Source organism: Xenopus tropicalis, chromosome 8 (assembly GCF_000004195.4).
Source record: "Xenopus tropicalis strain Nigerian chromosome 8, UCB_Xtro_10.0, whole genome shotgun sequence".
Classification (NCBI taxonomy): Eukaryota; Metazoa; Chordata; class Amphibia; order Anura; family Pipidae; genus Xenopus; species Xenopus tropicalis.
The window spans coordinates 97,319,493-97,333,997 of record NC_030684.2 but is presented as its reverse complement, the minus strand read 5'-3'; the positions used below and the strand labels follow the sequence as shown (position 1 = coordinate 97,333,997).

The following is a 14,505-nucleotide window of genomic DNA, read 5'->3' as shown; positions in this document are numbered from 1 at the left end:
TTTCCAATGTAGTAGTAATGCCTTTTTGGCATAATTTAGCAGTTGCAGGTAGCATAGTTTGGCTGGAGGTCTCAGCTGTATTGTTTCCATTATGCCCAGTAGGCACAGACTGGGTGACAAAATATTGGGGAGTGCTAAGGCTGACTCAGCATAGCTGAGCACTTTCCGCCAGAATCCCTTTATTACCGGGCATTCCCAGAAGACATGGTAAAAGGATCCCACCTCGTTAAGACATTTAGGGCACTGGTCAGAGGCCCCAGGGTATATTCTTGCCACTCTTTGTGGGGTGAGATACACTCTATTAAGAAATTTAATCTGTACATATCTATCTCTACTAGAGGTGGTAATTTGGGGTACCTGATTTAGGGGGTCTTTCCACATTTCATCCTCTAAGTCTAGTATGTCTCCACGCCATTGTTGTTTAACCTTGAGCTGTTGAGTGGTATTTGTTTGCATCAGTATAATGTACATGTACGTTAGTACCTTTGCCAAGTCAGGTTGGCGGAGATATCTCTCCAGCATGGTTTCAGTGGTGGTTATAGGCCTTGTGGGGAATTGAGCCTGGTACACGTGTTTTAGTTGCAGGTATTGAAATATCATGTTCGCTGGGAGTTGGAACCCGGCTTGGAGTGTATTGAATTGTTTACATTCCCACCAGTGGTGATGTCTCCTAATGTTTTGACTCCCGCAGATGCCCACCTAACAACCCCAAGCACTGAGTGGAAGTTTGTTTTGAGCTATTTTTAATGCTCTTTGAAAGGACTCCACTACTGTTTTTATGGGAGGCGTAGTGTTGTAATACAGGGAGGTGCCCCTATAGGGTAGTTTTGCAAGGGACTCTAGCGATCCCACAATGGCGGCTTTTAGTACAAGTGCACGATTGTCCAACCTGTCCACCAGTGCACGTGGACTAACTGACTAGCGAGGAAGTATCTTTCAAAGTTAGGCAGGGCCAACCCACCCCCAGTTAATGGAGCTTGTAGTGTCTGGAGGGACATTCTGGGTCTTTTACCTGACCATATGAAACCCCTTATAGCGGAATCTAGTGCTTTGAAGGTGGTTTTGGGGGGCACTGTGGGTGCATTATGGAAGAGGTATAGGAATTTCGGTAAATAATTGACATGTTTAATCTGAACAGGACTTTTGCTATACAGTATTTTAGGTCAGGTTGTCAGATCCCCTATAAGCATGCTATTTAATAATTTCCAGTTTTAGGACTGTGCCATCTTGTGTAACCAATGTTCCACCTGCATGTTATGCATAAGGTTCATTAATTTGAAGAAGCTGCTTCAGGTGTGAAGAATATTCTGATGACCACAATGCTCTGTTGTCATTTTGCAGACGCTGTATAAGTAAAGAAGAGCGACTGGGTAGGAGGGATTTCTATGCTACAAAGGAAGCTGTCCCTTTGGCAACTGTGGGGTGTGCAAGCCACTCACAGTAGTAAATTGCAAAAGTAAGAGCAAAGACAAAATGTTTAGAATATGGAAAAAAAAAAAAAAAAAAAAAAAGAATAAAGTCATGTGACCTCACTGAGTAAAAATAAAAACAGACGAAGTATCTGGTTATGGAAAATGGACATTATAACAAACGCAACATACATTTACAATATGTTAATTCTAGCATATTTTTTACATTTTTATTTTTAAAGGTAAATGTCACGTCTTTTAATTTACCAGTTAGTTAAATGTCAGAATTAACTTGTGTGTACAGCTGCTATGCATTATCCATAAATAAAAAAAATGTACAATATGGGTGATGAGACATTATTGGTCTACCAAAAACTTCCATTTCTATGCCAAACTACTGCAAATGCATCTTCAGAAATCATGCCACAAGATTAGGAGAATTACGTACAATTCCCAAACGTATGCAAGCGTTTTAGTGACACCAGGAAGAGTTTTTCAACAGGTGTTTGGCAATAAAAACGAGACTGTATTTTAGAATCAAATCCAGTTAAACAAAAGTATACTGCTTCATGATTAGGTTTATCATACATGACTGACAGTTCCTATACTGAACAAAAAAAAAAGTCACATGTTCTTTATTGAGTCCATATTATACACCATGTTAGCTTGAAAGAAGTAGCACATTAATTGGCAAGTGCTTTGATAAATAGCAAAAGAAAAAAGGGTTACAAAATTGCAATCAAACTAACATATTTAAGGATAACCTGGTAAACTAACTTTAGTCCAGGTTAGATATATGTAGGCATGTGTGTCTGTGAAAGATAGGAGTGGGTTGGTAAGAGGAAATGACAATGCTAAGGTGCTTTCTCCCAGCTATTTCCATTCTAGCATTTGTAACGGGTAGACAGGGCCATTTTGTACAAAATATGAAGTCTAAAGTTTTATTACGTTATTACCATAAAACAAAGTACAATGTATGTACAATATTAAAATAAAGCCATACTAAAGCCACACTAAAAGACACTCATCATATTACTGTTAACATTCCTCATGTACATGTAAAATTCTTGGAAAAGCATGTGAAGTCAACAAATGGGGAGTTTATTTCACTTTAAGATAAGCAATCACCAAAAGACATTAGTAGGAATTATTTTTAATTTGAGGTTTCACTAAGATATTGCAGGAGCAGAAGCTACGTCAAAGCTATATTAAATTTTATTACAGGGCTGTCCAGCTGGAGGCCACTGGCCGGATATGTCCCTCAAAGGGATTTTTTATGCCCCCCATGCTGTTCAAGGGCTCTGTAAAATGTTGAAAAATGTTTTTATATAATTTGGCTCCTGTATGACCCACTACAGGTAAAAGCTCCTGTATGACCCACTACAGGTAAAAGGCTGCACAGTGGTGCTGCTTTATCTCATATATCTCAATAAGAGGACGCATTACAACCTCTCCACAAATTAGCTTAAGTTTCTATTGATAAGATACATTTGAAATAGTTTAATCCAATCCAATGTTTTTTTTTTTTAAAGTGCAGAATCGGTCCTTAAAAATGATCCACATATTGCAACCCCAGATCATTACAGGGATATGCAAAAAGGAGCGTGAAGATTCGATTGGTGAATGTTTATCTTAAATAAAGGTCAACAGTAAAAGTCTGGACAGTAAATGTTCTTATATGCTGAGCATTAGACAATCAACCAAACACTGATAAACAAGTTAAATGTCAGGTAAAAACAAAGAAATATGTCTTTCTAGAAACTTGCTGCCAATATATGAGAAAAAAAAAATTAAACAGAAAAAATAAACATGAGAAAAAAAAAATACAGCAAAAGATGGAAGTTCAAACAATGGTATACCAAATATATAGATATATATACACAATATACAAGCACCCAGTGTCCCTTAAAGATATGGTATCACCTCCACTTTGTATTATTGTTAAAGCGTTAGTTTTCAAGTTTAAACAGGAATTCTTACAACATGGGGATCTTGGAACGTCTTAAGGGTTTTTATATCAGAGCCTTCCTATGCTTAATGAACACTAAATGACAGTTCAGGAAAAAAAGCCTAGATATTTTGTGCACGTAGCAAAAGTTAGATTAGATTAACTAATCTAATTTATTTTAAACATGTTTGAGCAAAATGATAAGAGTTTTACTTTGTATAGGAAAAATATTTTTTAAAGAATTTTGACCACAAATATACTTGTATTGTATCTCATTTGAAAAGGGACCCCCACCGCCCCCCTTCAAAAACTACCTTCCATAGCAACATTAATACTGGCCACCCTGAGAAATAGAGAGAAGGATGACAGGGCTCACATTTACTCTGCTGTTTTTGTTACCTATAACAAAAGGGCAGAACATGCATATAACCTTGGTGAAAATATAGCAGCACTGCATATGGAAAATGACATGGAAATATTTACATATTACCTGCAAAATCTGCCTGTACGTGTGCTTCTAAAATAGAAACAGAGAATGTGGATGCATGCCAGTTCTTAAACTTAACCCTTCTGTTGCTGGAGATGCCTTTAATTTCAATGGCCCACTGGACACTTAGCAATAAAAGGGTACACCTTTTGCATACTGTCAGCACCAAACATGCACTTCTTATTTTTTTTAATGATATGTATGTATTTGCCTTGAAATTGTGTTTACTTGCTATGTAGTACTAATGTGTTTGAGAAAGGCCAAAACCAGGCCAATACCCCCAAATGGTCAGCAGAAACATCAGCAGTGAAACAGGATTTTATTTCAAGAAAAACAAAATTTTCAACACTTAAGTTTGTTGTTGAAGTTTAAGTTATTTGACTTACCCCAGGGCAATACACGATCTTAGTGCACTTCTAGTATAATGGAACGGTAATACTTTGCTATGAGTGACAAAAATATGGCTTTCAATACACAGAAAGTACTTCAACAATTCATGAGCTCATTCAATGCAAACAATATACATAACTGAGAAAAACCTATTTGGGATTGTCAGAAAATTACCCATTGAACTCTATATAGCACATGCAAGTAAAGCCTATTTTGTTCCCCTAACTGCAAGAATACCAGACACTCATTTAAGAGAGACCAAAGAAAGGTTAGTACTTAAACTAATAAGCAGATCTCTTTTAAGCACCAATTTGACATTTGCATGGCTGTCATTTTGCTGTAAATCCTATCAGTGCTTTACTTTGAGCAATGGTAGACTTCTTGACGTACATCTCCAATTGGTACTCCTGTTTCCAGCCAGCTGTGTGGCTACTTAATATAATTCAACCCAATGTTCTGCATACAGAATCAGGTATATCACCATTGTTTGAACATCTAATCTTGAGCTGTACACTGTGTTTAGTTATTGCCTACAGAACTGGGTCGAAGAAAGCTTTCACTGTGTTTAACAGATTGGTATGGCACAAAAAAGTAATAGTTTTCTACTGTGTAACTGCTTCCGGAAAAAAGAAGAATCCACAAAGTAATATATAATTGTCATAGTCTAATGCCCATCATGTGATATTAATTCATCAGCTCTGCAGTGGGATTCCAAGGCTTTCATGGTATAGATGTCCTGAGGCAATTCTGATTTACGTCGCACAAGAGGCCGTTCCTTCTTTAGATCTTTTTGAGCCTAAGAACAACAATAATAATGTAAGCCAAAAAAAAACCACAATAATGGAATGTACAAAAGGCTGGTTTGAGCGGGTAAACCACTCAATCATATGCCTTGAGTCTTAAAGGACAAAAATATATACATACAAAGGGTGCCAATTTGCTAATTTGAGCATAAAGGCAAAAGTTTTTGCAACTTTGTAGCAGTGCAATTTAAATATGATCGCAGGTGTAGTTTGCATTGGCTTGAAATGGAAGCATGCACAGTATAGTAATCACTGGAAGCAGTACTGTACCTCACCCAAAGACGCCACAAGGGACATCTGGGAGCAGAGTTTAAATGTTGCCTCTGTGCTCTGCAACAAAGTACTGCTAAGTACAAAGGCTGCTAAGTTATTGAAGAAGGGCATCGGCCCAGGGCAAAGGTGTGTGATTTCAGTCACTGAAGGTGCCTTCTGGAAGACATGTTTTTGGACAAACAAAAAAGTGGTATTTACAAGAAAGTGGTGGTATTATGGGAAGATCAGGAATAGTCTGGTGAGATAAAAAAAAAAATGCCCCAAATGTGATGGAGCTATGATGCTGTAACAGTGCACTCTCTTTTGTTGGAAAGCACTAAAATGGGTCAAAGCAATTGCATACAGTACAAAGCCTTGGAAGAGATTTCAATAAAACAATTTATTATGACATCACCGCACTGGCGTAGCGTTACATAAATGGAAAGCAAATAAATAATATTACCTGAGAAGCTTCTTCTTTTACTGTCTTTTTAAGCATCTGTACGTCTTCAAGTAAGGGCCCATCTGTTTCCATTGCAACAGGACTGTTCAGAGCAGAGGTGTCAGTATACATAGGGTACTAAAATGCAAAGTGTATTAAAATAGTCATCCATAATAGAAAAAAAAAAAAACTTAGATCTTCTGTTACTTCCTTTGTCAAATAATAAAAAAAAATCGTAATTTTGCAAAATCAAATGTAATTTTAAGCACTCTTTGATCTAATTTAAAACCACTAACTTTCAATTAAAGTTGTTTGTAAATGTAACTGCAATTAAAAGCTGGATCTGTCCTGAAGCAATAAAACAAAAGGTATCCAGCCCAGACTCTTAACCCCACAATGTCTTGCATGCTTCTTTAGGGCTCTGGCATATGAGGGAGTTTAGTCGCCCACGACAAATCTCGGGCGACTAATCTTCCCGTGTACCAGAGCCCTTACAGGTCTGAAAATCACCGAACATGCAAAGCATTGTGACAACCAAGTCTAAGCTGAACAAGTTCTGGCTTCTGCTACATTGTTGAAGAGTTAGAACCAGCAGTATGGAAAGGAAAGGGACTGACAAATACTGCTTACACTTTATCATTATCCCTAGAGAAAAGGGAAATAATTTTAAAAAATTAGATAAATGGCTTAAAATTGGTTCTATGGGAGACGGGCATACCTTAATTCATAGCCTTATGTAACAGGTTTCCAGATAAGGGATTCTATACCTGTATAAAGTTGCTTAAATCATGCAGGTTTGAGACTGAGACATGCATTTCAGTCATTCTGCTCATAATTTAAGCATTTACTTAAAGAGGCTATTCGCGTTTAAGTTAGCTTTTAGTATGTTCAAGACAAAGCTATTCTGAAACAATGCACAATCGATCTTCATTTTTTATTTGTAGTTTTAAAATTATTTAGCTTTATATTCAGCAATACTCCAATTTGAAATTTTAGCTGCTATACTGTTCCTAGAGTCCAAATTATCCTAGCAACCATGAAGTGAGAAAATGGAATATGAATAGGAGAAGTGAATCTGAATTGAAAGATAACATAAAAAAAAGAAACGATAAGAATGAAATTATACCCTCAAAGAGCAATAATTTTTTTGGCTGCTAGGGTCAGTGACCTCCAATTAAAAAGTTGCAAAGAACTGGCTATTCTGTAACATTGTAAAACTTAAAAGGTGAACCGCCCCTTTAAGACAGTAGTGGATGTGAGTTAAAATTGAATAGGTACCCGATTTTTAGGGATTGTGCCAAATAATTATTTAAGTTTGAAATAAAAACTTAGTTTTTTTTTTTTTACACATCTTAATTACCTCTTTGGTACACAGTATTTTAGTCTCTTCCCATAATCTATATCAGGGGTAGGGAACCTATGGCTCGGGAGCCAGATATGGCTCTTTTGATGGCTGCATCTGGCTCGCTGCCAAATCTTTAATAATAATAATAAAAAAAAAACGGGGGCGTGGCCTGCGATTGGCGGATAGAAGACGTGTTCGAAGACGTGTACGAGCGTAGGCCACGCCCTCCTATGCATCGCATCCGGCATCCATGGGACCCACCCTTGCCCCGCAGCATCTGTGGCCAAACATACTGTATGGCTCTCACAGAATTACATTTTAAAATATGTGGTGTTTATGGCTCTCTCAGCCAAAAAGGTTCCCGACCCCTGATCTATTTAAACAAGATACCAAACTTAGTTGCAATTATGACATGAAGGGCCACAAAAACAGAGTTACAGAGGTACACCTCTACACATCTACTAATTTCCAGTCATTATTAAAACTGGACTAGTTGCAAATATCTAAGTGCTTAGGCCTTGGGTCCTACAGGCAGTGCCAGAATTGCCCAGAACTGATGTGGTTTGAAAAAACATGTTTTCCCATGACACTATTCCTTTAAAGTCAGTGATGGGAATGCAAACACTATTCAACCCAACCTAAAAGTTTTCCCTCCGAAAACTTAATACACCAACATTTTTTCTGTGGTACATATAACTTTGTGAAACAGCCTCACTTCTATACACAAGTACAAGCCACAGAGGATTATATCTGATGAGCTAAACTCTCAAGTCTTCAGTCGAGAACATTTTAACCTTGTTTTAAAAAGTTTTCACCTTGTAATAAGGTAATGTGTCTGTCATTCTGGTTCAGAGAACTAGTGATAAAACTGATGGCTTCTTAACTGTCACTTATAGAGACAATAGTGGCAGAAGCAGATTTTTTTTTCATCAGACAAACTTTATTTAGGGCTAATTACGAACTGGTACTTATACACACCTGGGGATTAGATTTGGCTAGATTTTCAATTTTAATCCATGCTTCTTCTCGTTCTTTCAGTTTTAGTTTTTCCCTGCATCAGAACATCAAAATTACAACTGAAAATTACCAGAAAGTCAAATTTCAGCAATTTTATAGAATCTTCTAAAAACACAATTTAGCAAAATACAATAAGTGCATCGAAACCTGTATGATGTCAGCAGGGGTAACCCTTCAGAATCTATGCTTCTGTGAGTGTATCTTTCTTTTTACAAAGTAAAAAAGATATTATGTCTGACAAATCATTTCAATGCATTGCTTATACCTTTCAATGTCTCATTATATTTGTGCACCTATGTTATATTATGCCATTACAGAAATTGCACTCAAAAAGGGCCCAATTTAATAATCAGCAAGTGGGACCCCAAATCAGAGATTAAAAGAATACATACCACACCTCAAACAGGCTTGATTTGCACACGGCAACAATAGGAGCCTCCGGTGGAAAGCCCTTTACGTTGCTTTGTTTTCTGAAGTTGTGCAAAGTTACCTGCAGGAGGAAACTTTGTGCGAATTCCAATTACCAAAGCGATGAGAAGGGCTTTTAACTGGTGACTTCTCTTGTTGCCGGTGTAAAGCCATTTTGGGGTGGTTAGTTGCCCGTGATAGCAGGGATCTACTGTGGGCGACTGAACTGCTCCGTGGGTTCTCAACTGGATTGTGTAGGATATTTATTAAGGTCCACTATGGAGCTAGAAGCACATTTAAAGCATCTAAAAAAATGCAAAACACGAGTCAGCTTACGTTAAGTTAGGTTGCTTGTGCATTAACCCCAGATTTTCAAGGAAGGAACCCTGGTTATAGTAGGCAAAACTATGAAGTAATAAAAAACCTAGATGCCAGTGTTCTGGCAACGTATAGAGCACAAATGATAAAAGTTAACTTACTTCTGCTTTTCTGCTTTGAACTGTTGAGTGCAGTCATCAAATAATTTTTGGTTCATCTCCATAAAAAGTTTCAGGGCATTGTATATCAAACCATGAATTGTCCTAGAGAAAGGATGAACTAATTAAAAACCATCTATACAAACTAGAATAGCAGCATTCACAGCAACTACAAAAAGCCTTTAAGCAGAGATGTTCGAAGCCCTTTTTATGTACTTCTATGGGACTGGTACCTTCTGTAAATACAGCAATGCTTACAAAACTGTCAAATAAGCTGTTCTTATTTTGTATTTGGTGTAAGACACACTGCTAGGAGGCTATATTTGACTTGGATAAATCCAATGGTTTACACTTGCATATTTCCAGGAAAACTTGCAGATTAACGGTATTTCCCTGGGGCACCTGTAAGATTGCGCCCAATTTGTTTTGTGTATGGGGTCACTAGGGAAAGAATGGGGAATCTTAGCTTGCCATATGTCCGTCCCGCTGCATGTATCAGACTGATACAATTTGCCATGTGTGGGTTTGGAAAGTAATCTTAGTTTTCCGTCAGTAAACCCAACAGTTTGCACATGCTCTAATTTTTCTGTAGAGACTAGTGTTCACCCATTTTACAAGGACTGTTTGGAACAGGTAATAAAGTTGGCACAATAAAAAGGGTGGCATCATCCACTTAGCCACACAACACTATCTGCACAGTGACAAAATTGAGTCATGGAGTGGAGTTTGGACAAAACATGATTGTGTGGGACCTGTTATTCAAAATGCTCAGGACCTGGGGTTTTCAGAAAAGGGGTCTTTGCGTAATTTGGAACCGTATATCTAAAAATCTACTAGAATATAATTTAAACCCCAATAGGACTGTTTTGCCCCCAGTAAGGATTAATTATATCCTAAGTTGGGATCAAGTACAACTTACTGTTTATTACAGAGAAAAAGAATCATTTTTTAAAAAAATATGAATTATTGGGTTTCTGTATAATAGATACCATACCTGTATATGAATTAACAATTTTGCTGATACTATAAAAAAAATACTAAAAGATATCTGAATGGCAGTAAGTGGGCACATGGGGTTTTTAATTTTTTTTTTTCATTTTGACTATGCCCCTTTGATCTTGGCCTAAAGGGTCACTATATTTATAAAAATCTAAAATTGCAGCTAATCCTTTGCTAATCATACACAAATTATCTATATACACCAGTTAAAACAGTTCATAAGAGGCTTTACTATATGAAGGGTGGCAGGTAATTTTCTTACTTGTTCCAATGTGTCTTTGAATTCCGATACAAGGATGGGAACATAATGGGCAAAATCTTAGCTGCATTATCACTGATTAAACTCATGATATACTCATTATTCCAATAATACAATGCTCTTTCTGCAACCTGAAAATAAAACACAAAATTAATTGTATTTTCTTAGACTTCAACATGCAGCTCTCCTTTAGAAGTGCAACAGTGGGGAAGTCAGATATGGGACCCAACAAACCAATTTAGAATTAACTGTATTTTTTTAAATCAATTATAATTATCATCAATTAAAAATGGAAATTTCCCTGTATTAAATACAACCATGCCAACCCCACATGGGAAGATGTGCACATGAATAAAGAATCAATTAATTGTATGGTTCCCTTATATATTTAAACATAGTTAGTAGATCACTTCTTCTCCAGTATAAACAATATTACTAACTTGTCCAAAGTTTTCTCATAACAGAGACTTTTCATATTTATCAGCTTTGTCATTCTTCTCAAGAATTTCTCAGTTTGACTAATATGCCTTATAAGCACTGGAGACCCAAACTGAAACTGTATTTTCTATATGGAATCTAACTGGTGCTTTGTAAAAGGTAAGGATGATTATTTCCTCCCTTAAATCCATGCGCTTTCTAGGACAATACCCTGTTGGCGCTTCCTGATACTCTTTGGCATTGCTTGCTACAGCTACGTTTATTTTTCACAAGTACTCCTAAGTCCTTAGTTTCATTAAAGGGTCAGTATACTCCTTGTTCAGCATGAGTTCAATGAACAGGGCTTGTACTGAACACACTTTGCATAACTACAAAAATATATTTTTTTTGTTATTTATTAACCTAAACAGGGAAATTGAAACTACTCCATGTTTGTATCCTTAAAAAAAACTCAAATGTAAAACTTTTTCTAAAAGCCATATTTTCAATTTGAGATATTCCATTTTGTAAATTCAAAAATTCAAGGTATACAAGTTTTTTCATTCGCACAAGTTTACCACATTAATAAATAAGCAAGCATTCGATATGTGAGTTTAATCGATTAATTGGCCTGCACAGTTGTGTGTCATTGGCAAAAACAGATACACCTGCCCACCCAAAGTAATTACTGAACAAATTAAACAAAAGTGAACCCTAATCCAAGTACAGAATGTAGCGCAACACAAGCCAGTTTTCTATCCATGTATAAAAAATGATTACAAAGACCAGCAGACCTTGGTTTAAAAAACAAACATGTATAAGGCACTCCATTATACGCTTTGGCAAAATCCATGGAGACTACATCTATTGCAAGCCTACTTACTTAATCATAATGCACTTTAGAAATCTATAGTCACTACATATAATGCCATACTCCAGAACATACTGTGAATGGCATACATGACATATTGGTGCTATTTTTTAAGTTGCCTTGGGCTCAGCTGGCAAAATGTTTGAAAACAACTTTCTACTGAAGTCAATCTGAATCACTACTTGTAAAGCATTTGAATCATGAGAAAATACTTAGACCTATAGTTTTGTTTTTTTTTTTTTGCTCTGTTGTGTGGTTTTGTTAACTGTACAGATGTGTTCATAATATGCACTGCAAATAAAACATATGAGGCTAAAGGAAGGTGTTTTCATGCTATAAAAGCTCACCGTCCATCATTAAAATAGTTTGAAGTACAGGTACTTTTCAAACATAGTTTAGAAATCATACCTGAAAGTGCGGACTTGAAACACACTTGGCCAGCTGCCGGAAAAGAGGCTCCATGACTTTTACAAACTCTGAAGGCTCTATCACATCTAAAATTTCTTCCAGCTCATTTAAAAACATGACTTCCTTTGGACTGTGGGTTTTCGGCCAATATTTAAGTAATGCCATTACCACCTATAAAAGTATGCAAAAAATAAGTTCAGTTGACTAGATAAGTGATTAACCTGTAAAAAAATAAATATTTAGACGAGCACATTTTGGCAGTAGTGTGCCAGTGGTTATGTAAGTACCCTTGTATATTACAGACTTCACTACCCAAAATATTTATCCAAGGATATATTTTGGCTGATATGACGGGCTACAGAACAAGCATCTTATTCCTTTTTTCTTTTGTTTTATACAAAGAAGCAGAAGACGGCATCTGCCAACCTCGTTGTGCAACCCTGTATACTTTTCATTTTACTCCATTTCCCACCAGCCACTGGAAACATTCAGAACTGTGCATTCATCCTACAGATTTAAAATTGTCCTGCAAACGTAGAAAATCCTTTACTGGCACTCTTACTTCCTTGCGAATGAAGAGTCTACATAATTGGCAGGAAATGTATTATAGCATAAGTTCTCCCTTTAAAATTACTTCTAGGTAAAACATGCTAAATTGGGATATTCATACAATGCAACCTTACAGTACATGTAATGACCCTGTGCAGAATCCACATGGAGATGTGAGATTGCTGGCTTTTTCTGCTCCTCTCCATAACTTCCCTTTCCTGTGTACATAACCTCTCTCATTACTCCACACAGTGCTAAGCTTCTAAAGCACATGCCAAACACAAAGCCCGCCTGGCTGTTTTATGTGGCCAGTGGTGACTGTGCCTGACCGTGCAGCACCAATCGAGGAACTACATAATACGCACCCCCTGCAGGGAAGAACGAAAGCGACTGCTTGGAGCGGACACTCAGGCAATTGCATGGTCAGTCACAGCACCACTGGGACTGGAGCGGCGCAGTCAGGCACAGTCACCACGGGCCACATAAAACAGCCCCTCCCACAGCACAGAAACCCCACGCCACAAGTTTGCACCTGGTGGGTGTGTCCTGTCCCATGGCTCCCACAGTTTGAATATTCTGTGATTAAAGGCACCCATGACATCAAAATTGTTTCCCCCACTGGAAGTGTGGGGTAAAGGAGCATAGTACTCACATGGGGAGTTTTCTTAAAGAAACAACTGGAATGTGGGCTGTAATAACCTGCACCTTTGGTGGGGGAAGCAATTTTGATGTTATAGGTGCCCTTTAACAGACCTCCAGAGAAGAAGAATAACAAAAGTGTGCAAGAGACTGCACAAACTTAAATCTTGACTGAAGGAAAGCTAATTTCTATAAAAAGAAAAAAACACCTATCATTTGCAAATTGAGAAGGCAATATTAAAGGACAGAGACACTGCTATCAATTGCAATTTCATTTACAAATAACTTTTAAATAGCTGAAATGAGTGCCTATTTTAATTGTTAGAACACTTCTGATTGCTTTGCATGTTTATTACATTAGTAAATGTTACTTCATTTGGGTTTGTAACTTCAACAAACACCAAACTGTAAACTTGCCAAAAAAAATTGTACATGGAGACAAGACACAAGAGGCTTCTATAATTAGTACAGCAGGAGATAACAGGAGAAGTACACAGACCTCACGCAACACCAACTGCCAGTTAATAAAACAAAACTTCAGAATGAATAGTAATCATGGGGTTTTTTGCATTATTGCTGATAGTAAAATAAATAGGGGAAGGAGAAGGGAGATGGGAATAAGCAAATGTAAGGGTGATGTGAGTGGGATGCAATGTGCAGTGAAGGTCTCAAAATTTGGAGGTATGCCTGTAATTTGCTCAGTATGTTTACCCATCTGGTCCACATTTTTAAAAATTTGTGGGGGGTAGCCTCTAAAATATTATTCTATAAAGAAGGAACGGTTATTTGCATTTGGGGCCCCAGATCAGTAATGGTTGGGTTAAGATAATGTAACTTGCATGGGATTATATAAATCCTATGGACATAGTTATTATCTGATCACTTTATCTTTGACATTTAGAAGCATGTTTATCAAAATTTTGGTTAAACTATCATAACTCCATTGTGACTTTTTCCATGATTTTACACTTGTTATCAACAATGGGTTAATTACAATTGAGTACATTTCATGAAAAAATCATGGTTATTTCAGAAATCTCAGTTTTCCCATTTTTATTGATGCATTTTCATGAACAAAAGGTGATTATTCACATGCCAAAATGCTGAGGACTTGCAGGTTTGCGCTGGCTTGATTTAATTTTTTTTTTCACAAACATGATTTTGCAGTAACATTTGGCTATATTCTTTGATAAATCTGCCCCTTATTAAGGAGTTATAGCTTGCTTCCAAAGTATTTCAGACATCGGGTATTAGGGCAGGTAAGCAGTGTCCATTTTTCAAAAAGCTTAAGAAGGATAGCTTTTGGAGGTATGATTAATAGCCAAAAGAACAACTGAGGTAAGTGTCCAAAATTCTAAATTCTACTAGGAACAGTTTCAATCACAG

General features: G+C 37.0%; 1 protein-coding gene across 3 annotated transcripts in view; it reads right to left on the bottom strand.

Annotated features, from left to right (window-relative positions):
* Positions 1–1,868: 1,868 nt before the first annotated feature.
* Positions 1,869–14,505, bottom strand: part of ppp2r5c (protein phosphatase 2 regulatory subunit B', gamma) — a 52,019-nt gene continuing 39,382 nt past the window's right edge. Inside the window, exons 11-16 of one of the 3 annotated variants that reach the window (XM_012968159.3) lie at positions 11,932–12,102; positions 10,239–10,366; positions 8,981–9,082; positions 8,055–8,127; positions 5,753–5,834; positions 1,869–5,030 (exon numbers count right to left, since the gene is read on the bottom strand). In XM_012968159.3, the coding sequence (XP_012823613.1) occupies positions 5,799–5,834; positions 8,055–8,127; positions 8,981–9,082; positions 10,239–10,366; positions 11,932–12,102 (510 nt within the window). In that variant the 3' untranslated portion in view covers positions 1,869–5,030; positions 5,753–5,798. 3 annotated transcript variants of the gene reach the window in all.